Below are 25,683 nucleotides of genomic sequence, written 5' to 3'. Positions count from 1 at the left end.
CCCAAGCCTTATCATATTAGAAAACGGAGAGGAAAATACTGGGTGAAATCTTGTCAATACATTGACCCAGCCAAATCTGATGTGTCAGGAGAAATGGTGGGCCCACAAGCAGTGCCAAACCCCTGGAGCAGGTCAGACAGCAAGGCCCCTCTTTGAAGCAAAGGAGTGGTGTGACAGGATGGTTCACTGCTGGACACGTGGGGCTGCAGTAAAGACTTGTGAGTGAGGCTGGCCCTGGCCACCAGCCCAGCCAAAATCCTGATGGCTGCTTGGTCCTTGCCAGGGCATGGGACACTCCTGCAGCTTGGGGGACAAGCTGCAGAGCCCCCTTTACTCTGCAAATTTGCTGAGCTGATGAGCCTATAAGGCTGCCCTAGTCAAAAGGCAAGGGTATCTGAGCAGAACAATTTTTATATAAAAATAATCTAAATGGCTGGGTTTATCAATTGCATAAACTCCTTAGTGTCCAGAACATAACTGACCTTTGCTTTTAAATCTGTGTTCAATAAAAGATGATTCCAACTGATTGTGAACTTTGCAAAGCCTGTAACATGATTCAGGGAAGAATACATTTAATTTCCCTAATAGCTGCTGACAGTCTGTGAAACAAATAGTTTTAATTATTTTCTCCTTGGTGAATTTCAGCTCTCATCATTTAATCAAAAAGTAGCACATTACCAACAATTGAGATTAAATGGAGAGATGTACAGTAGGGAAAAAAGGAAATTACATTAGCACTAAACAGTGACAAATATGTCCCTCTTATTGCACTCTTGTCCTGATACAGCAGAACATTTACAATGCCCTGATTAAAAAAAAAAACAACTTAAAAGCCCAAATGAGCCTTTTAGACTTTTCCCACTTATCCTGAGACGTATGACTACTGAAAATGTCAATGTGGTCTCTGCAATTAAAAAAAAATAAAAATTAAATACTCCTTTCACTTCTTGACAAACAATGTGCAGCTCTTACACACTGGTGTAAAATAGGTGTTACTAATTTTTTACTGGCACTACTGAGGCATGAAAATAACTACAGAGCTAATCAATAGGTAATGACGGTATTTCAGGAGTAATGCTCTGTTCAGAGGAAAAAAATTACTGCAATTCACAAACAATTATTGACACCATGAAGCACATGAATCAATGCCCATTAGAGATCTGCACGTTATTTAAAATTTCTTCAGCAGTATTTGTCTCAGTTCCTTAGTATCAGTGTAATTTTCCCTGCCTGTTATACTGTGAATATATTAAAGGTTAGTGTGAATATATTGATGAAAACTGGAATAAAATGTAAAAGCTAGGCTTCTGATGGATAAGTCCGGCTACTAGCAGTGGCATGACTATTACCAGAGCACTGTAGCCATGGGATTCAATGCAAAGCTCTTTCTTGCATAAGACATTTTTTGTCACAGAATGATCAAGATCTCACCTCTTAAAGTTCCAGTATAACTCTGATGGAATTCAATTTTTTTAAGTCTTCTCCATTGCTTTTTCTGCCTGCCATGGTTTACTGCTGAGAGCAGCTGGAAGGACATGAAGTGGCCAGAGCTGGAGGTGGTGTGCCTCAGGGCTTACTGAAGTGTACCAAAGAGACAGATTTATCACTGGCTCCTACAGGGAACCAAAGAAATCCTATTGGCCTAATTCTCTAAATATAGCTGTTTGCCTTGTTTTTATCGTTACCTCTGTGTAGAGCAAGGGAAAATCATGAAACAGTCCAAGGTACAAATCTGAAATCTCATTTGTTAACACAGGGGAGAGAACAACACATCTGTTCTTCACTTGCATAAACAAATATCCAAGATGTACAGGGCAGTGAAGGAGATGATAGCCACTGGATCTCACATTTTTCTTTTTTATTCACATGTGGCTTAAGACATGGCTGGTTTACAGCCTGATATGATACTCCTTTACTTGAGGTTTTAACTGCAAATCAATTCTGCTTAGCCTAGAACAAACATCTGGTCCTTGCTTAGAAAACGAATTGAAATAACATCATGCCTGCTATCAGAGCACAGCTACTTGAACATCTGACAACAGTTACCAGCAGCACCTGATAGGAGGGACACATTTTCAGAAGAATAAATGCCCAGCTGTGACTAAAAACATATTTGGGTGTCTTGCTATAGTTCTGCATAAGAAAACAGCAATCATTTTTAATTACTAACATAATAAAATGAGGAAAAGCAGCTTGGCTCTTGAAAAATTAGGGAGATTCATCTCCTAGTCTAAATTAATATTAAGAAGAATTTATAAATATTTTCAGACAACCACAGCAGAAAAAAAAGCACACCAAACAACAAACATAACCACAAAGAGAAATCCAGGGAGAAAATGGCACTAAGGTACACACCTTTACACAACATGTTTGTCTAAGGGAAAATAGATACCTGAGCCAAGTATGCTCTTGAACTCCTTCTCTGAAAATATAAACTCATTTCCAAAGAGCTTACCCAGGGTATTTTTTTTCTTTTTCTTTAGGCAAGTATGAGAAATCATAAAATAAGATTGAAAATTGTCTCAGCATACACCTCATTTGCAAGTAGTAGACAGCTGCTCAATCTCATAAAGCTTACTTTTGTGTTGAAAAGGAAATACAATTCAGATAGTACTCTGGCTGGAGCTAACTGCTGCTACATTAAATAAGTACAAATATAACTTTTTCAAAACTATAAACGATGAAGTAGGCTCAATGAAAGGGAGATGAGAGCATAGCCGAGAATATGTCCACATGATTTAAAAATAAACGTTAAAAATGCATTTATGGGGTGATGAGCAGGAAAGGAGCTGCTCTTCCAAAGCTCTGAGCATACAACCTGCTGGCTTCTGGTTTTCCAGTTTAATTTAGAGAAAAGGTTACAATCATCAATCTCATTCCACGAGCTGTCAGCAAAGCCAGTCCTATGTATTTCATTATTAAGGAGCCCCACTGAAGAGTGTTTTGAACATTTGCAATGGAGGTTAACTGGCCACTAGCCAGCTGCTCTGTACCTCTGCCCCTCCTTCTAATTCAAAAGTATATTAACTGAGGACAATTGCAGATATTCTCATCCATAATCTACAATGACAATAACAAACAGCAAATCAAACTGAAAGAAGCTTGCAGTCTCCCAAAATATTCAGTCCTTTGCATTTTGTTAGGGTTATTTATCTATCCTTCCTAAAAATTCCTAGCTACTGCTGATGAGTAAGGTTAAGAGTGGAAGAATATTATTGAAAACTACTTAGCAATATCTGTTTAATTTGTAAACCTACAGTAGGTTACATTTTTGGTTAGTATATTATTTAAAAGGAAATTACATTTTATTAAGATAATTTTGTATATTAAAAATTTCTATACTTGAAAGTAATATTTTAACATGAAAATTATTTAATCTCCACAAATTTCAGGAAAGACACTCCAAAACATGAGTTACTCCAGTCTCCTGGATTTTAAATACTTCAATATTTGTGTGATAAAGGTACTAAGTAACCATATTAATACTTGCACAATTCTGTTAATAAATACCTACTGTCATCCAAAGTTTTACAGAAATACTAGTTGATATTGAAAACATGTAAAAATATGAAATAAAATTACAGTAATTTCATGAATACAAGCCGCAGCAATTTGACAAAAATTTTGGTGGAAACCTGGAAGTGCGGCTAATAGTCGGGGGCGGCTAATATGTGAATAATTTTCTGACATTTACAACCCCAGACGTGCCAGCCAGAGTGCCGAGCCAAGCACCAGCCAGTAAAAGCCGGCATTTCGCAATTGTTGCAGTGTTACCGTGTTGCCCTGGCTCCCTGCAGGCAGCACGGGGGGCGGGGAGAGAGGCGGGAGAGCTCTCTTCTTCCCTCCTCTGCCGCAGCCCAGGGGAGGAGGGGGGGGGGGGCGCGCCGCCATTGCCGGGGCCCGGGGAGGGGGGGGGAAGTGCGCGCTGCCATTGCCGCGTCTCGGGGAGCCGACGGGAGCCCTGCGCAGCCATTGCTGTGGCCCGGGGAGGAGGCGGGGTGCTTTGTCCGCGCCCACTGCCGGCGCCATGGGCGCGGGAAAGCTCCGTCCCCGCCCGCCGCCGCTGCCGTAGGAGTGGGGGAAGCTCCGTCCCTGCCTGCCACCGCAGGGCAGCGCCGACCCGGGGTGACCGAGCCCAGTGGCAGCGGCGGCCGGCCCCGAGCGGCAGCACCGGGCTGGGCCACCTGGCCCCGTCAGCAGCCCCTAGCGGGCCGAGCCTGCACAGCCTTAGCTCAGCCAGTAAACCCCGCCCTCCCGCCGTTCTGTTACTAGTTGCACACGGGTCCTCGCTGCGAACGACAGAGCGGCTTATATTCGTGTGCGGCTTATTTATGGACAAAAACCGAAATGTTTGCCAACAACCAGAGATGCGGCTTATACTCAGTGCGGCTTGTATTCGTGAATTTACTGTATATGCACTTGCTTAACAAAAATACCTTCCACCTACCACTCATAAAAATAAAGAATTTTTAATGCAAGAAAGATGCTTACATGAAGAAATACCCGGTAGTACAAATGACCCAGCAATGTGGTGTTTACCACAGAAACTACGGAGTGTTTAATAATTCCTTCACGTGGAAAAACACACATGCATCTCAGTGACATGATTCATTGACAGATATTTCCATCATAAATATAACAGAAACCCTACAGGCTGCTGACAGCAATGAAAGGTGAATGAGAGATTACTGAAATACAGCTAAATTGCGGGTGTCTTGAGACCTATGTTTCAGTTCACCACACCATTTATTTTTTGACAGTTCAAATTTTCTGTATAATCCAAAGGATTTATTTTGAAATCTAGACAGTCATTCATATCAGGGGGCAAACTTGTACTCAGTCTTTTGGAGCACTGACACATTTTAGCTCTCATAACACATCCATGACCAGTAGTCTGCAGCAATTTGCTCTGATTTGAAAGACCTGCCCAAGAAAGATCAAGCACTCAGTTTTGATCTCCATATAATATCACATCATGGTTTAAATTAAAAAGGCCACAATTTCAGAAAACAAACCAAAAAACAAAAGAAGAAAAAACACTTTTGTTTTTTTATTTTAAAGAATGTATTATAATTTCTCCATAAGAAAAATACAGCAAGTAGCAGTGAAAATACCAATTAAGATCAAGGAGAACTGACATCACAAAAGAGGAATATAATAACTTTCGTTCCCTTTTTCTCCTATAACCAAAAGCAAGGACTAGACTGTTGGACAGTTCAACACAGCTCATCAGCAAACTGGAAGAACTACTGTCAAGAGCAGCAAGGATAGAAATGAGTGCAAAAATGGCACATCTTCACCAAAGGTTTTCCTAAAGAAGAATTTGCTAGGTACTCAACAAATCCAGAATCAAAATGGATGTTTCTTGGAAAATCTTCACTTTTGTACACTTATACTGTATTCCTTTTTTCTTTTCAGCATGGGAGCAAAACAGGTAAACCTGGGGCAAAACAATAAAACAACCTAAAAAAGTATTCCAAATACAAAAATAATTCAGAAGCAACAACCTGTTTTGGGACATCTCTGATCTAATTTTGCAGATAAACTATCAGCCAATCTACTTCTCCAAAACCAATTTAAACTCCATCATAAAAACAACACTCTTCTTCTAGCTGCCACACTGTGGAAGCCATCCTCAGAGTATGAATCCAAAGATTAGAAACATGTTCCTTCTTTTTTGTTATTTCTTTCTCAGTTTCTCAAAGTAAATACATTTGTAGTCACTTTACTTTAATTTATTCTTGTGTTGAGTAAATTTGTTTCCCTAAAAGCATTCCTACTCCTGCTTGATTAGAAAATATTGCTAGATATAATTATATAAATTGACAATAAAAAGAAGAAAAAAAAATTGCTGAAAGCTTCTACAGAGTCAAATTGAAACCAGCTCACAAAAGGTGTCATTTTTATGGTAAGAATGACAGCACTGGTTCCAACCTTGACGTGATGGCACCTGCTCACATCTACAAAGCCTAATGGCTCTAATACTGCAAATTCTTTCTTTCCAACCAGAAGAGCGTGTGACAGATCGTACATCAAATGTACAAGAGTTGCTTCTGAGCACTGGAGGTACTTTATAATTCCCTTGGCTCCTCTGAGTAAACCACTGAGTAGTGACCTGGAGATGACAAATCCAGGTGCCTGAGCACAAACACATTTCATATTTTATCACTTTCTCAAAAAGCTGGAAATAATGACACCAGCAATCTGCCTTTAACCTAGAACTATAACAAGTGGGTCAAAGCTCTCATGGGAGAAGTTGTACAGCCAAGATATCGGGTTATGGATCTATTTTATGGATTTATTTTTTTCTATTTAGTGAAAATAGTGCTTGAGGCTTGCCTTAAAATGAGGAGAAAAAAATCCACCAAAATTAAAACTGAGCATTAAGTGTATATAGAATAATATTAACAGGGTAATTTAAAAAAACCCTATGCAAAATGCCCTGTTTCCTGTCTTCCAGATCTTCTTGAATGGATTTAAAGCAACATCAGCTGAACCTAGTAATATAAACATTTGAAGTACTTACTACCTCTGGAGATTTGCAGGCCCTCTAAAGCGATTAGGGTTCAGTGTATCTGTGCCAGCCTTAATCCACTTCCCGAGATAACAGGCATATAAAATAGGACACATGTGCCACAAACCTAAACCAGGCAAGAAAAATAAAAGGCCAGCCCCAGATCAAGGAGAACCTCTAAGGAGCAGGATCAGACATGTCATACATGCTTTACAAAAGAACAGTACTTCACACAGAGGATATGACATCAAATCAGATAATCCTTGGTAGAAGAATATGCAGTAAGATTCAGACCTGAGATGCTTTTATGTTCAGACCTTATTTACTTCTTTAGCACGTTCTGATCAGCTACACTTCTATAAAGCCACTGATGAAGTACCACAAACTTCATGATGATGGAAGTCATCATTTCATGTGCAAAGGAAAATGGGGACTTAAGTTCTTGCTACTGGTTATGATGCATGGGAATTGTGATAACTGAACTCTCTGAAAAATTACCAGTCTATATTCACAGCTTGGGTAGTCACAAAAATAACTTTTGTAACTGGACAATGTGCAGCCCTGACAGAAAAAAAATAGTATACTGCCTCATAGTGTCCTTCCTACATAATTTTTAGAATCCAAAACCAGTTTAGGTTGGAAGGGATCTTAAAGATGACCTAGTTCCAACACAGCTTCCATGGGCTGGGACACTTTCCCCTATCCCAGGTTACTCAGAGTGCCATTCAGCCTGGCTTTGAATACTTCCAGGGATGATGCATCCACAACTTCTCTGGGCAACTTGTTCCAGCATGTCACCACCCTCACAGTAAAGAAAATTTTCCGAATATCTAATCTAAATGTACTCTTTCAGTTTGAAGTCATTTCCCCTTGTCCTGTCCCTACCTGTCCTTGTAAAAATAAAGTCTCTGTCTGTCTTTCTTGTAAGCTCACTTCAGATACAGTTAGGTTACCACGAGGTTTTCTCTTTTCCAGGCTGAACTACCCTAATTGTCTTTGCCTTTCCTTGTAGGAGACATGCCCCATCCATTTAATCTTCTTGGTTCCCTCCTCTGAACGTGCTCCAACAGCTCAATGCACTTCATGTGCTGGGAAGCCCAGAGCTGGATGCAGCACTCCAGGTGGGAGGCACACAAATATACTCACAGTCAGTATAAGTTTGTTTTCAACACTCTGAGCTCCCAAAACAACAAGACAGCTTTTCTCTTTCTACATTTTTTAATCATCCTAGGATAGTATATGACAAGTGACAGACTGTGGAAGACTGAATTTTGCATCTTAAGCTTGGCAGGCAAAAATAGTGAATAAGTCTCTTCCTGAGACACAACCAGCCTCAGCATACTGATGCTGTTGCAGGGATGTGACATGGCTGGGCTGGGGCTCACAGTGCCTCTCACAGCAAAGCCCTGGGAAAACAGGTATGCCAGGCACAAGGCACCAACTCTGGTCTCTGCTATTCATTCAAAAAGTAACATATATACTATGTTGGTAAAATAGTGATAAGACAGTAAGTTAAGCTTGTAAGTTGGTGGAGGCTTGCTCTATGATCTTGATGAACAATTAAGAGAAATAGGGAACAACTCAGTTTTTCAGATGCTGCCTGAGCCTAGGACCAGCAACAGCACCTCCTTTCTATTCCAGTGACAGAAAAGTAGGTCAGCATGATGGGGCCAAATAATACCACTATAAATCCCATCTCTGATAAGCTGTCCAAGTTCATTCTTGTTTTATTGCACATTGCTCTGGTTTCATCCAAATCCTCTTCTGCATATATTCTGTATTTCCTGCAGAGTGCCTGGTCTGTGGCAACATAACCCCTGTGGTTACTTCCCCTTTCCCCAGCACTGAGATGGCTCCACACAGATGTAGTCATTTGCCCTGAAGAGACTCACAGACACAATTTAAACAGAATGTAATAATGTACACAAACCACTAGCTCTGAGAGATTGTATTAATGATGTGCTTGCGCCACATCTAGGATCAAGTTCCTTCTAGAAAAAACGGGAACTAGAGGCACTAAACAAAAGTCCCTTCTTGTGTTTACTTATTAAAATCCACCAAATCCCAAGTATTTACCTCAGAACATAATGAGAACAAAAAGAACCACACGAACTTCATCTCATAGTATGTCAGTAGTCTTTCTAAAATGCAACACAGAGGTTTGTGGCTTGCAATCATAATTATTATGGTCATTATAATCATTACTGAATCCAGAGCTACTCATGTGACTTCTGAATTAAAAGTTTTCATAACTCACAAATTGGGTGATCCTGTTATATTAAAAAAAATTTGTTCACTGTTTCCAGTTCATCCTCAAATAGTAGATGGTGCTTGCTTCCCACAGTTCTCTCTTGTTACAAACATTGTAAATTGTACACTATTGCTATTGTAAATGCACACAGGGAGTACACATAACTACCCATGTAAATGCACGGCGATATCTGTGTGATAAACTGTGGAGGCACACCATGAGCTGTAAACACTTATGAGAAATACATTTCATAAGTAACTGGGATTTCCTCACCCAGGGCTGCTGTAGTGAAGGCACACAATAGATTATAAACACATATGAGAAATACATTTCATAAGTAACTGGGATTTCCTCATCTGTAGCTGCCCACAAGCACATTTCCCACTTATACGGGAAATGGTCTAACACCTGAGAGCCTGCCATTTCCAAAATCAGTTTATAGCAGATTACTTGTACCCCAGATCTAAGAACAAACCTTTACAGTTCCTATTCTCTCCTGTGCATAGCCAAAATTCTACCATCTTCAGTTCACTTTAAAAAAAACACAAAAACCAGAAAATTAACATTGTGCTCTTTTGGAAAAGGATTAATCTTAACCAACTTTATGCATCTACAGCTGAGCTAGTCACCAGAGGACCCCTTGGTCATTCACAGGGATAAACTAGCACTTGAAGGACTTAATTCAGCTGCCCAACTGTAGATATTTATCTTAGAATATGACAGGTCCTGTAGTAGCAGTGACCATGAGGAAATCACACCTCTGATGCTGGCATTCATATTGCAGACATTTATGAGCCAGGAGACCTGTCAGAGGTGACTTCCAGGCAAAAATGCCTTAGACCTCTAGAAAAGGGGATGTTTTCAGCTTTTTGATAGAACTTGACATTTTATGTCAACCTTCAAAAACTCAGGAAAACCACCAAAAATTGTGTTTGTTGTTCATGGAAGAATTTCCATACTTCACACTGAAAGGTTTTGCAGTTTCCTTCAATTACTGGTAACTTACAGACTCAGAGACGGGGAAAGGAAGGCCTGTAGATCTCCAAAATCTCCTAAAATTATATTTTACTGCAGTAAGTTAGGTCTTTAGGTGATGGGGCTCTGCAATACAAATTTTTTTGTTAGGGACACATAACTCACAAATAGCAAAGCAATGAGGAATTTAGATAGACCATATACATATATATGATTATGCAAATATATATATATATATATATATATATATATATATATATATATAATATACCTGAATATGCACTCTCCATAACCTACTCCTCTGCATCTTTTTATTTCAATTCCAAACTGCTGCTCACCCATAAGCTCATTTGGAGGATTTTCCAAGGGAAGCCAGTGGCCTTTCTCCCTAACTCTGTTTTACAGCTCATTCACATGGAAGACAGAAGCTGCCTGCCACTCCTTTTCCTACCCTTGCTGAATGGGTCATTTCATTTGGGCTGGGGTTGTTTCCTCTCTCTTTTGTCTTTCTCTGAGAGATATACTAATGAGAAAGATTAGTGGCTACTCTCTATCCTGGGGCCAGTGGTTTCAAGTTTCCAAGTGGTGTTGTACTACCTGACCAGAAGAAAACAGAATTTTAAGCACATGGTGATCAACTTAGTACTTCTCTGATGCATGAGGAAGAACTATAGTAGTGTGATGCTATAAGCTGTAATTTAAAAGATTGTGCTAATTGTCTAGTGGAAATTTCAAGATTCTCTAATTTCCCAGTCTTTCAGCCTCTTTTTTGAGACCTTTACGTTAGAGGCATTGAGGAGACTTTGTTTTAAATTGAGAGGAATCAGTCTAGAGTCCCTGATATGTGTTTGATCCACAGCAAAATGATCCTCCTTTTTTGTGTTTTCTCCATTTCCAACAAGCCTGACTGGGAATAGATTACCACACAAAGGTATTAATCGAATTCTTAGGAAAGTACTGCAAGGAATAGATTGATTGATGGAAAATGTCTTTCCTAACCAACTCTGCGGTTTCTGAATATGAAACCAGTTACAGATTACAGGGATAGGTGCTGATGTGCTAACACTGGTTAGGCTCATATATTTTCACAATTTCTTAACTGTTTACTTGCTCTCACCCCAGTAGAGCAATGGAGGGACTATTTTTCTCACTCTTTTGGATACAAATTTAAATGCTTTCACATAAAATGAAACAATCTTCCTGGGCTGTCAGGTTAAATCAGCAATCTTCTACCACACCAGAATTAGGGATAAACCCTTTCTTACAGAGTAGGACACATAGCTTCTGACATTTCAGCAGCTTACTGCTCCAAAGCAATTTCACACAGGGCAAGCATGGGTTTTCACATAGTGCACAGTGTAGTTTTAACCTGTTTTCCTTTAGACCATTTCCTGGGCTAAAAAGAGTGAATCCTGCAGGCAATATTAGACATGGAGACAGTTTTCCTGCCCTGTGAACAATTTTGAAAGATGGAAGACAATCAGACAATCTTCTCATTTCACATTATCAGAAGGAAAAAAAAAAAGAAAAAAAGAAGAAGGGATGCTTCTTTTAATTAAACAACAGAAAATTACAGCACAGGACATGAGATGCTGTGCACACTACTTCATTTTTTGCTTGATCCATGGCTGTGTTTCAGCCTGTTCCAACTGGCACCCTTCAAGAGGAAGATTGGGTGTGGTTTGGGGATAAATCACACCAGCAGCTGCTCCAAATAAGTTATAAACAAGAGCTTCAACATCCCTGACTCCCTGTGATGCACTGTGACACAGTCCCAGCCATTTTGTGCTGTCCTGTACAGCAATCATACAATCCTTTGCATGCCATACACTGAGACAACACAAATCCTTCAGTTTCCTGCCATCAAAGCACCCTGTCACAACTCTCAATGTGTCTCCTCAAATAAATATTTTAACCACTTAGACCTTAGAAAACATGCAGAAAAATAGTGATATCTTGGGATGCAGGGGAGTCTCAGGTCCAGTGCTATCTATGTGTGCACTGAGGGCCAGCCTGCCTTAGAGGGGTCTGATCTGACTTTGAACAGACACACAGAGCTTTGTGCAGGAGTCACAATAAATAAAGCAACCAAGCTCCATCCAGTTACCCCTTAACAGGCAGGACCTGGGTACTTAACCAAATCCAGGGGTTCACATGCAAGAAAAACCCCCAGATCACCAGGATTTGGGAGCTTAACAGTAGATTATTTACTAGCCTTCTTGGGCCAGTCCCTTCATCTTTTCCCCTAGAATCCTTCTACAGCTGTACAAATAATAAAACATTTAATAGATGGAAAAAAAAGACACCTATGGCCCTGAAAGCTTAAATCCCTGTACCAATGTGTACAAAAATGGTATCTGCTAAAAGACTAGTAACTGGATTCAAGCAGACTGTTTTCTTCTCTGTGTTTTTGACCAGAAAAACCTTTTGTAAAAATTAGCTGCAAATTATACGTTTCTGTGAGTTTTCATTTTGTGAGAAAGGCCCAGATTAGCTTTATGTGAGGACCACACACTCTCTTGCACAGAAGATGTTGATGCTGATGAATTGCTGCTTTCAGCTGTGGGATTTAATTACTCTCATTCTCTACAGCTGGTGTTATTGTGTGGCGATGTGTTTGTCTTCTGACACCTGGGGGGGTAGGATGAAGTAAATTTACTATATTCATGGTGCCAAAGGGATAGTTTGAATAAGAAATGCTGCAGTAAGACCTGCATGACTATGTCCTCTGGCATGAATGATGAATCCAGGTCCTTTAGATCTTGTTTTCTAGACGTGCTTATAGACTGGAAGCATTTTTTGAAAAATGTTATAGGAAAATTACACTAATGTTAAGCCTATTTTGACAAGGTGAAGGAAACAAATTATATCGGCTGATGTCTATCTAGCCCGTATTCCTGATGCCTTTGCCTTCATTTTTACAGGCTGCCAGGGTCACTAATCCTACTCATTTTCAGTTTGTCAGTCAATAATCACTTATGTGGCACTATGTCTTTGGAAATGACAGCTGAGACAGGATCTGATGCAAAGCCTTCTTTCCACAATGCCTTCCTAAATTCCAATCTGAGCTGGCTGAAAGGACCAAATACTCTATATCTGGTAATGACATGTTCACCAAGCTTGTCATGAACAAGGTTTTGGGGAACGTTACAACACCTCTGTCTGTCAAATGTCTCTACTTTGATGCCATAATGAAGTCATACGAAGCAGAACAGTCCCTGTTATCGGACATTAATGAGAGTCTACTTTTTTGTTTTGCTCTAAGGCATTTTAATTGTATCACAAGCAGAGACCATCTGGCTTAAGAATGAATATTCAGTATCTGCTGCAGATGCAGAAATACTTGGGAGGGAAATGGTAGTTCCTGGTTTCCAGTTTGCATGGTACCCAATGTTAAAGCTGGTGTGTTGCACGCTAAGCTAAATTGCAATTTGATGCTCAGTGAATGACTTTTTAGGTTATTACTATCTCATTAATTAGTTAGTGTTTATTAGTTTGGACTTTATCTCGTCAAAAGAAGATGAATTTATGTTAAAAATCACTAAGGGATAACATACTTGACTACATTCTGCAGAGGACTGGTTCAGCTCATCAGGCTTTATTTACCGAGAAGTCATAGGGATAGAAATAATTTTTTAGGAATAAACATAATTTATCTCTTATGTGACAGGTGCAGCCCATGCTTATGAGAAATACAGAGAAAATATTTGCAAAGTGCAAATTTAGAGTACCACAGCAGACAATAACTTTTCTAAGAAAGAATTGAGCTGAAAAAGAATGAAACCATCCCTTCTAAAGGGCAGGCATCAATTTCACAAATTTTATGACTGTTGCCAGAACCTTTAGTGTGGCCTATCTTATTTCTACAGGAATGCCTCTCACTGCAACTTGTGATTTGGCCAAGACTTTTCTGAGCCATGTATAAAGTATGGAATATAATGTTTTGTAGTTTTAAGAAAATCAAGCTGTTTATACTTTAAATTATGCATACGTATAATGGCCTATTCACAAGACTGTAGGTCTATTTGTTTAAGTACCTAAATGTCTTGAGGCAGCTCCAAGGTGGATGTTGAGCCACCAGCCTCATCTGCCACACTGAGCTGCCTCAGTGAGGATGGGGGCCAGGCTGCAATCCCTAAGAGGAATTTGACTTGAACATAACCAGTGCTGGCAGAAATGCATTGGAAAGTAGTGGGGGCTCTGCCACTTTATTTTGGAATTAAATCAAACAAGATGTTGACTCTCTCCTGAGGGAATGAGATGTGATGCATTTCCTCACTGAAGCTCTCTGGGCTGTGCAGGGTCTCAAGAGTTGCCATGTTGCAGTGAGTGAAGCAATTTCCACATTTAGAACCCACTCTGGAATACTTCAGGGTGACAATAGTTTGTTAAGTCAATATGATTAGAGAGCTATCACCTCATTTTCACTGCATTACTGCCATAATCCTAGAAGGAAGATTCATATAAGTGCTCAGGAACAAAATTCCAGGGGAGAAAAAAAATCCATACTACCAACTATCAGCTAATATTACCAGACAAGTGAATTTTCTTCTACTTGCTTTCTTACTTTTCTCACGGGAAATTTACCCTAATGCACGAGACCAACACAAGACTCAAACAGGCTTGAATGTTGAATACTCCAGCCCTCAATAGAGCACTATTAAATTTGCCAGGCAGGCTTTCAATGTGAGCTGGCTGTGGAGCTAAACATCTCTTTGTGATGCCAAACAGGGTGTGCCTCTGGGATGAAGCACTCCCAAACACACAGATATATCCTAAGCAATAAGCAAAGAGTAGAAGTTGGAACTGTAGCTCAGAGGTCCAAGGGAAGATGGGAAGAGAGAAAGTAGGAATTTCCCTCTCCTCTGGCTTTTGGGAAAAACACACGGAGTGTTAGATAAAAATGTGAAAATCTCTACCTTGACAACTGAAGCATTCAGATATCTAAACCTGAGGTTATTCTGACTCAGAAAGCAATTGATACCTTTGCTTTTCAGGCAGTATAGGCATCACTGTTCCATACAGATCAGTATGTCTGTCTGTCACCTATTTCAAGGCAGAATTTCTTCTGAGCAGTATCTCATTCAAAGAAGAAGGAAGTGATCAGGAACCATCAGTGACAAGACTGTTAGAGTTGTAAGAATGGGAATCCCTCTTGTGTTAAATCATTTTAAATGTTCAATGACATCCAATTCAGTGTCTAAACATCACCAGTATAATACAAAAATGTCTCCTGGGCACATCAATAAAACTGTGTGGAATTGAGTGCTGTAAACAGCAAGAAACTGGAAACTCACTCTCAGATGCAAGAATTTAGTCAGAATTTTGTGTCTCCAGAGGAAATTCTAAGCACAACATAAAAATCTACATGAAACTTATATATTAGCAAGGTGAAGTAAGTCCAGTGAAAAACACTGCCACTCGAGACTGATATTTAAAATGGCAATCACAAGAGGCAAAACAAGTTTAATGTACATGGTTTGGCAAAGCTGCAGTCTGATTATTTAAGAATGCATCACAGACTATGAGCATTCTTATTACAATTTTATTGCAATATTCAAGGTGCACTCAGAAGATACTATTCTTTTTAAAATATGGGTTTATTTGTTTGCATCTTATTTTACAGTCGCCCTTCCAGCCTCCAGTTCATTTCTGAAATGAAAGCAACTGATATTTCCATATCAAAGTTTAAAATTAATTTCCTTTGTGGGACATGCTCCTTGATGTAAAATACTTCATTTTAATTAGGACATTTAATTTTCTCTAATGGAATCAGGTTCCATTTACTTAATCCAAAACTACTTTCTGAAAGAGCTGTAAGCAGTACATTTTCTCAGCACAAGCCCTTCAAAGGCCTGTGTGCATGAGGAGATTGCACCTACACAGCTAAACTGATTTCAGCTTAATCTACTTACACCCCTACAAAACATTACCCATAACTGAGTCTGCCCCACTCCTGGATCCTTTTTATTAAACAACTTTTTCTTTCCTAGTGCAGACCAAGATTGGATAGTAAAAAAATCAAGTACCATTACAAGTATGGGTTAGAATGAAAAACCTAATTAAAAACTGTCCCATCTCCCTGAGTACAAGTGTCTGGACTCCACATCTGGAGCACAGCCGCCTCCCACTGCCACTTTTGCACAACTTTCCCCTTCCCTTTGCCCTCCTCTCTGCAACATGTTGCGTACATGTAGACCATGACAGATCATGTCTGCTTCTCTTTAAGAGAATGTACAAGTCATTTCTGAGGAACACTTTGCATAATCTGGCTCCATGTTAGGATGATGTCCTGCCCCCATGCATGCACAGAAGCACGTGGATAGATCAGGGCAGAGATAACCAGTGCAGAGGCACAGACTGTGAAAGGCATTCCCTTTCCCTGCTCTGACAGCTTGCTTCCTCCATTTAAAATAAATGTTTGTTTGCTGGAAAGCCTGTCTTTATTGATTTTGTACATCTCATCAGCACAGAGAAATGCAATAAATACTATGCAGTATTGTAAACTCTGAAACCCCTTCAGCTCCCGGTTGACTGCAGCTTTCACAGTGCAGGGGCACAGCAACAAAATGATTTAAAAAACAGAATACCTTGAAAAATAGCCAGGCTGTCATCCATTTGACCACTTTCACAACCCAAAAGACATGCTTGTAGAGCTCAGTATTCACTACTCCAGGGTCTACTACATTAGCAGTCACATGGCTTCCATTTGCAGTCAGAAGATGCTGTAGTCGATAGGTAAATAACACAAGGGCAAGTTTGCTTTGGGCATAGGCTCCATGGGGTGAATACGAACATCTGTACACAGGAGAGAAAAAGAGAGGGAGATGCATGTAAAAATAACCAGAAGGAGAACAGAATTGCACAAATATCAAATGTACCACATGTTGCAATACCCAGATATACACTGAGTCGTCAGAAGAAACAGCTTTTCACTGGTAGGCGTGTTGTTTACTCAAGTTCTAGTGATTATTCCATCAGACACCAAGTCTTATTTATAGCAGGGAAAAATATTAAAATAAAATTACTCAATACCTGCCAGAATCTCTCTGTCAAATTCTGTAAATTAGAAATGCTGAGGCATCAGTCTTGGGGCTCTATCACCTAGAGGCCCTCAAAATTCTCTCCCCTCTTCCTCTGTGCTCTTTCCAAACATACACACTCCATTCCTGCCTATTAAATCCATGACTGGCCATACTACTTCTTTTTGCTATTGTTATTTCTACTGCATCAGTACCTACCAGTTGAAGGCTCCTGTATTGGGAAAAGTGCAGATGAGTAAGGTACTCATTGCAGCTGCCGTGGTCACACACCAGACTGTGCACAGCTAAAAATGGATAAAAAGATGGGGCAAGGAGAGAAGCTGCAAGTGTAACCACAGTTTACAGGCCCTATACAGTCTTTAAAGCACAGATGGTTGGCTGGGTCTGCTCCAAAGAGGTATGATGAAGGCACACAAATTCCAGGAGTTACAGGAAAATATTACCTGTTGAGACTCCTGTGCACCTCTCTCATCTGGATGTCAAATGTGCTTGTCTTTCAAGCCAAGCTTTCTAGGAACTGCTGAGTTGGGTTTCATTGCATGCAGGCAGCGGTACTTTCTTTTTCTTTTTTTTTAATAAGCAGGCTAGTTACAGGCAAATTAGCAGGCATGTCACTTAAAATGCTGTTCCTGACTGGGGGCCTCAGCATCACTTGCACAAATTCCTATGCCATAACAATTCACTCCTGTAATTACTCCAGCCTCTCATTTAACCTTTTTTTTTGTGCTTAGCAGAAGCAAAGGTAAATGGTGACATTACAGATGGCTCATAGGCAAAGCAGGCAGGAGCCTAAAGCGACAGGCTGCTGGGAAGAGTGAAACCCCTGCAGCCCCCATCTGTTTTGCCTCTGCTAAAGCCTGGGGAAGTGATGCTGCATGCTGCAGCTGCTGCCCATGGGGACACGGGGGTTAGGGTCCCTGCAGCAGCAGAACCTCAACCTGTTGGTGAAAGGGGATAGAGGGGCAGCCAACCAGGAACAGACCTCTCTTTCCTAGTTCCTCCCTTTCCCCTAGATATTGTCCTGTCTCTGTGCTGGCTGCAGCTACAGCTCCATCCTCTACACCTTCACCCTGAGTGCAGGAACTGCCCAGGCTAGGGATGCTCTTACTCTGCTGGGAAGCTTGCCTGTGATTTCTGTGGCTGCTACTATGTGCAGTTTTTTTATTTTGAATGAATAGTAAACATATGAGTTCATTTTGTTATCTCATTCTTGTTGAATATCTTATTTATAATATCCTGTGCACTTCATCACAGAAAGCCCTTGATGTTAAGAATCAGGTTGACTGTCTAGAGGTATAAGGCTACTGAAGCAATTTGACTGTCCATGTTATCTGAAAGGACTCAGAAACTTGGAGACACCACATTAAATAATACAGCTTAGCCACAGGAAGTAAAAGACAATGACACTGAACCTCGAGTGCACCTCTTTCCTATTTTTCTTTTTCTTAGTCTCTTTTCTTGTACAGGCAAATCACAAGCAGTCTACAAAAGCAAGATATAAACTGAGAACCAAAAAGGGCAGCTGATCATAGGTGGCCCTTGCAGCAACCAACGGCCTCAGCTGTACTGTGCTGGATAACATACCTCCATTATCATAAAGATATCAGCTGCACCTTTGGGCAAAATGGCTATTTAAAGAGAAGAGAACAATCACTGCATGAATATAAAAGTGACTTGGCATTAGTCAGGAAATTGCAGTTACATTTTAAATTCAGTAACGTCCACGCTCTGATTTGAGACTCTCAAAATGTCACCTTATGCTTCATGCATATTCCAACCCCTCTAACTTGAAGGACCAGATCCTCAGCTGCTGCAAGCTCCTCCTGTGCACAGCCGTGCGGGGCAGAGCTCCCAGCACCCATGGGAAGCAGCGTTCATCCCGAGCCGCCTCCGGCAGCCAGCTGGCAGCTAACCCTGGCACTCCTCCATCAGCGCCACCGTTCCCCGCTGAACGCAAGCCGGGGCACGGGACAAGCCTCCCCAGCTCAGCTGGAGTGATCTTGTCTGGCAAGTGCCTCACAGGGAAGCAGAGCTGGGGACTACTCTGACTTGTTCTGCCTGGGTCTAGTCTGGCCTTCAGTAATGTTCAGATGCCAGGCAGGAGGATGCTGAATGCTCCCCATGAATTCCCATTCCCACATTCTGTGTGAGTGCTGTTTTGACTTACCTTGTGGTAATGAAGCTTGAACTACAAGGGCTGGATCCTCCAAAGCCTTGTATTTTGCATAGATACGTATGTCAAAGAAGCATGAGTGCTGAGAAGATATAAAAGCTACCCAATCAATGAGGAAGCCTTTTATATCACAGCGCAGAGATGCAAATGATGTGCAAGGCAGCCAGGAATCAGACTTCAGTAACATAATACAGATATGAAAAATATAAAATTGGATACACAGAGCAAAATCTTTTGGCAGAGCCTATGCATTGATTACCTTCTCTCTTCCCAATTTCTGTGTGTGTGTGTTTTTTGCTTTCCAGGAATCTGACATCAATGGACTACATAAGACAGAGGAATAACGTGACATAGAAATGATGAGGATTTCTGTTGAACAACTGTTTTGTTTATCAGACCTCATTTTAGTAGAATCATGTTGTTTAAATGCCACATTGAAAAAATATATCAACACTGGTTATTTCACTTCATTGCATCCAGTGTTGACTTTATGCATCATAAAAGTAGAAAAATAGCACAGGACCACAGAGGCATCTGTACTTATACCACGATTCTGTCTCCTATGCACACGCATGTAGAATCACAGAAGGGTTCGGGTTAGAAGTTTAGATATCACCTACTCCCACAACCCTACCATAAAAAGAGTCATCTTTCCACTTGCAAGGTTGCTCAAAGTCCCATCCTGGCTTTGAATGGATGGGGCATCCACACTGTTTCTGGACAACCCATTCCTGTGCCTCACCATTCCCATCATAAAAATTTCTTTCTTTAGTCCAATTTAAATCTATCCTCTTTTAGTTTAAAGCCATAACATGTATTCCTCTTACACATGGAATTATCTGGCTTTATGCATCTAAATCTAGCCTCTCTCAGCACTTTATGCTCTGTATGCACATTTTTTACAATGAATAAAAGTATAATTTCTTGCTAAGTAAAATAATACTGACATTATGCATTTCCACATTTTCTAAAGGTTCCAAAATGCTTATGAAATCAAAGTGCATGCAAGAGGCAAACCATGCAAGCAGAACACAGCTCACCAGCAAACTGTGCTAGCAGAGCAGTGCACAATGAGGTACCTGTGATGCTTGGACATTTGCTGCTTTGAAGACACAGGGTATTGATGCTAGGCAATCAGACTCTTAAGCAGAGAAACTCTGCTTCCTAACTTGACAACAAGCCAGGCAAAAGACTGGTAGCTCCCGGTGGAATGTGTGGGTGCTGGTCAGTCAGCTAGATAGCTAAGGAGGTACAGGTGTTGGATGCCCAGGGATACATCCCAATAAATACTGCCCACCCAGCTTGAGTGGTGCCAGACAGCATGTGCTGTGATAAGGCAAGCTTGTACACAGTCAGCAGCTAGGAAAAGTGGAGCAAGGACTTGATGAGAAGTTCAGTGGGAAAGCAAGGCATGCCTGGCATCAGTAGCTTGGAGAAGTTTGTGCTCACTCCCTTGTTTGAGTGGGGCTTGCTGTGGACAACTATTCCTACCACAGAAAACAGTGGCATCCCCAGGGGATGCCCCTCCAAAGCATTTTGCGGAGTCAGTGCCGATAAAACAGGGAAATGCACAACTCACTAAATGAAAAGTACGGGAGAAGTTAAGGCAGGCAGAATTTAATTTGCTGCTTTGAAATCTGTCCAAGAGAGCACCAATTCACAAGACCTTCTCCTTCTTTTAAAATAGTGTTTTATGGATTCAATGCTGATGAATAAAGGATCAGGATAAAGCAGGTTCTGCATTTTGTGTCCAATTAATTCTTAGCAGAAGTTCTTACTTCTGGCTTAAGATTTTTGTGATATAAGCTACAGATTCGATTTACTATTACAAAAATTAGGGAGGAGAAAAGAAATTAATTGTTTTGAATTTTTGAAAGAACAAAATAATTAGGTATTCCATTCTGGAGTGAGTGACTTGAGGTTTGCTGGGGTTTTTTTCCTCCTTCTTTTTTTATTTTTTCTTCTTTTCCACTAAAAGCTGATTTGCTGATTTTGCCACTTATCTCCATGGTGCTGTCTCCAGCAGCAGTCTCCCTATGGAATGTATTTTCAAAAAGAAATGAGAAGTCAGATTTCAAACTGAAGCCTGCAGTGGCTAATTAGGTGTTTAAATATGGACTCAGCTGCTATCCCAGTTTGAAAACTGGATTCATGTTTAGCACATCTCTTGGCAGTCTTACTTGTTTCTCCTCAGGTTGGCTTTAGTTGGTCTGTTTTTTACAGTGGTCTCCCACTTATGTCCAGTGATCCCATATTTAGTAAAGAGCACTAAGTGAGGTCAGGGTACCCACTGAGTAACAGGGGAAGCTGTGCTGCTCGGCACAGATCACTTCCTTCACCCTCCTGTGCACGGGGCTCTCTTGCTGCTCTCAGCTTTTCCACTGCCATTGAGGGCTCCTTTTGCATTGCACAGACACGTAATAGACATTATGGACTCACTGACAACACCCTGTACCCCTCCACGTCTGCTTCAGCAGAAGAAGAGCACCTGTGACCACCCTGACTGGCACACAGGTCAGTTTAACCCAGCTAGTGCTAGCCACTGAACCTTTCCTGATGTGAACCTTTCACAATTGCCTTGCACATCCTCCTCCTTTCACCTGTCACTGTGCACCCCAATTTCCAGTGTGTTAATCTGCCCGGAGGGCAGAGTGCACCAAGATCAAACTGCAGAAAACCCAACTGCTGTGTGCTCCATTAAAAAGCAAGTGATGCAAAACGTGGCTGACATGCTGGGCTTTTTAATGAAAGGCCACAGAAAATTTCAATATATGCCTTAGGATGAATCAGGGAATTAAGCAAAACATTGGCTTGCTGTATTAAAATGACTAACGCTTCCTAATGATTTATGTATTAATCTTGCAATACATCATCACCATTGCTTAGTCAAGACTATAAAAGTCTATTATTAAACACTCATGAAGCTTTCACAGTCTTAAATTTTCTTTCTTCAGGGAATGCAGCACAGGGTTTTTCAAGTTTTGATAGAATTTGCAGCTTATTTTGAAGCAGCTAGAGAAATGTATTGGAAAATAAACATGTCTTTACCAGTTATCACAAGCAGTTTCTTTTTCTTATGATAAAGTTTGAGTCCTAAATATTGTTTATTAGATTAAAGCAGGCTTCCTGGCAGCCTACATACATTTATTCTGTGAACACATTTTCTGAGTCTCATTAATTGTGATTTTCTCTCAATAAAAACCAACCAACCAACCACGAAAAAAAACCAAAAAACCAAACAGAAATAGAAACAATAAGAAAAGACCAGGCTGGGGAAATGAGAATAAGTATATTGCCACTGACAGCAATTTTATCAATTGAAATAAAGAAGCAAATACCTTAGTAAAACAAAGCTCAAATCTAAGGTATTAACTTCTCTACTTTTGAGATGCTGTTGCAGTTCTGTTTCGTACAGCAGCTGTTCTGTTACCAGCTCCTACTACAGGCTACTGCACAGTCACTTATCTCATGGCTGGGCATTTTGTATGTTCCTGAGCAACTTCTCATGTACTTCTTCATGTACATTTCTTTCATATATGTGATATGTAACCTTAAAAAATAAATTGGGGGAGTATAAATATAACAGTTAGGGTGGCTGAAACATAAACCTTGAGTGAATAAGGAATGCAGCATTACAGACTCCTGAAGAGCCCTCATGACCCTGTGATGAACTTGTTCAAAAGGAAGGCTACCAGACCAACACATTAAATTAGTGGTTCTACACAAGGTAAAAAGCAAATCCTTCATGTCCTAATTTGTGGCATGGGGGTTACTTAAGCACTCATAGGCCAGTGGCAGAGAAACCCATCTTGCCTTTCATTCCTCTTCCTGCAGCGAGCTCTGGTTCCACACATTGCTCACACTACTCTGAACAAATCCAGCCTTTTTCTGGCATCTTTCAACTGTAGTAAAATAACATTTTTCTTCCTAAAGTTAGAGTGTAAGGATAAAAGCCCAGAGGTGGGAAATGCTCTCTCTCTAGCAGGTAAAGTGCTGGTAATGGTCTCAGTAACTGGTATCTCAGCAGATCAGTGACTCCTGCCTTGTGCTTCACCTACAACACAGTGGGAGACACAAACTGGAAGCTGGGTGGTGTTTTGGTTTTTGTTTCTTTTTTAAAGCCATGCTTCCCAGCTTCCAGCACTTCACTGTTTATATACCTGGCATTGAGTGACTAGCCCCTTCTAATAGCCTTTAGGAAAAGCAGAGGGAACAAAAATTAACCTACTGTCTCTTGAGGACCACACTTAGTAAAGAAACATAGAATGTCTTCATTTTAAAATCATTTGTGAAAGTTAAAATAAGCCATGGCTTGTCATCCTGGGCATTAGTGTCATCCAGATGGAATCAGAGCATCATTTTTCATTTGGCTGATCCCTACTCCTAATGGCAGGAGGTGAGATGCCGAGAGCTATTCTGGTCTACTGAGAGTTGCTGTGTGCAGCTCAGCTGCTGTGTGCTCAGCATAGCTCTCAAATGCACATAACATGGACTCAAAGGCTGGTCTTCTCAAAGTCTCACCAGAATCAGTACCTTTAAAGAAGTCAGATTTTTCTCTTTGTGTACCGTTAATGCCAATCTCAAATGTTTTGGATTATTTTAAATATCCATGTCAAATTCAAGTTAAAATTACTGTAATTCCATTCTTCCAGGAAATATACACTGCTATTTAGAATTATATAAATTGCCACTTTTCTACAGTCAGGACATTTGATGCAGTGTTAAGTACATGCTAACAGTTGAAGTGGTATTTGAGTATAATAGTATCCCTTCATTCAATTAAAAATCTCCATTAAACAAATGAATGAGTAAATATATAAAAGGAAGCAAGGGTTTGCATTGCTTTACCCAAGAAAAAGACCTACATTCACAGCCAAAAGACCTACATTTTGTGTCCTAATGACCCTTTTGAGGGATGGGGAAACAGTATGGACACATATCTTTTCATATTATCTCTTGGGTAATCTGGATCTCAGGTTATTGAAGAGTGCCACACATCTTGTAAGATTATCTATAGGATTATAAATGGGGGGAGGTACTCTCCACCCACTTGTGGAAAGCTTCCTACCTCTCCTGCAACAGAGCTTTTAAGCTGAAAGAAGTAATCAGGGATTTTACGGTTTCTTTGCTTCCACCAGAATGCCCATAGGACCAAAAAACCCCTCAGCAATAACTTGAATAATCAAAAATATTCTTTAAAAGCATCTTGAAATTGGTGAAGACTTTTGCAGATTAGCTGCAAGTTCTGAGCTTTTCATTCAGTTCCTCAGAAGGAACTGTAGGGTCTGAATATGCATAATGAGATGCTGCCATTTCAAATTCAGAGCAGTGCACCAACTGTGGCTGGCAGATTTACAGTAGATTATGTTGGTGTATATGCCAAGATAATTTAAGGTTTAATTGTGGTGGGCTCAACCTACTGCACAGTCTTGGATTTAAGAAAGGGCTGAATGTGTTCTGCAAGAGCAAATATTCACCACACTGAAGGACTTGTCTGCCTTACCAGAGATATGCCTGCAAAATAATTTTACCTTTGAGATATCTATAACTACTGTGCAGAAAATGCTATGCCATCAATCATTGTTTACAGAAATAACAAAAGATTAGCAAGTCTGGCACAACATACTTTTGAAAATCAGTTTCTGCTTATTGAAACAATTTAACAACTTCTGCTTTTTAGAAGTTTTCTTATGGAGTGAGAATACAAACATCACAGCCTCAGTCTGAGTGATAATAGTGACTAATTCCCAATATATGAGTTAAGACAAGGAAAAAAACTCATTAAAAAGACAGCTATTTGTTAAAAGCCATCACAAGAAGTGTCCTCAGTTGGAATACTTTCCTAGGTTATAAAAGAAATACAGATGAATACCAACAGGTACCAAAGGAACTAAAATGTGGAAGTTTTCTGCATCCATGAAATTACTCACAGTCCAGAAACAGCCTGAAAGGCTTTTGTTCTTGTGAGACTGTACATCAACAGCATCACTCATCCACTGTCAGAAATCGGGGGGGGGGGGGGGGTGGTTAAATAAGATTTAAATATGAAAGGAGCCTGTGAAGAGGGAGGGTCTTATCTGAGGAACATAAAAATACCAACTTCTGCAAAACACAAAAACCTACAAGACAAAGCAGTCCACAGCCAGCACTGTAAAGTGGTTATTTCTAAGTACCATAAAGGATGGTGTCAGCAATCACCTTCTGTACCATTTGGCCTTAGAGCTGGGTTTTGGAGTTTGCTTTATACATTTCCCAATGCTCTTTCACCCTGGAATACTGTGAACAGGGATCTGTAATGGAAAATCAAGCATTTCATAAGAAGGGGCATGGCATGGCCTGGGACCAGAATGCTAAAGACCTCTTACACTTGCAGACATGCCAGAACCTGGTGAAATCTGGCAGGTTTAGCTTTCCAGGAAATGACAAGAAGTTTCATGTCCTGGAAAAACCAACAAAGAGCTGCCCTGTCCCAGCCCTCACTGAAAAAAGAATCTAAAGAAACTGCTGCTTTGACAGTTTGATTGATTGATTGATTGATTGATTGATTTTTTGTGGCAATTCATTCAGGTACTGAAAATGCCCACTACTCCTTCAACATCACTGTTAAAAGCTCTTGAGCTTCCCCTAAAGCTCCTTGACCCTCTTGGGAAGCTGTGGCTTTGCTCTGTCCAGCCCCTCTCCACCTCCCATGGCAAGAGAAGCTGGGCTGGCACAGCACCCAACACAA

The 25,683-nt window shown here is 40.5% G+C and overlaps 1 protein-coding gene across 1 annotated transcript in view; it reads right to left on the bottom strand.

Annotated features, from left to right (window-relative positions):
- The window catches only part of LOC116992269 (dehydrogenase/reductase SDR family member on chromosome X-like), a 123,028-nt gene that overhangs the window by 13,244 nt on the left and 84,101 nt on the right, over positions 1-25,683 (bottom strand). The window contains exon 6 of the mRNA XM_033051724.1: positions 16,331-16,538. Coding sequence (XP_032907615.1) covers positions 16,331-16,538 — 208 coding nt within the window. The remainder of the gene's footprint in view (positions 1-16,330; positions 16,539-25,683) is intronic.

The sequence above is a fragment of the Catharus ustulatus genome, chromosome 2, assembly GCF_009819885.2.
Source record: "Catharus ustulatus isolate bCatUst1 chromosome 2, bCatUst1.pri.v2, whole genome shotgun sequence".
NCBI classification, from domain to species: Eukaryota; Metazoa; Chordata; class Aves; order Passeriformes; family Turdidae; genus Catharus; species Catharus ustulatus.
Note: the sequence above shows the minus strand (reverse complement) of the source record. Positions and strands in the feature narration are given on the sequence as shown.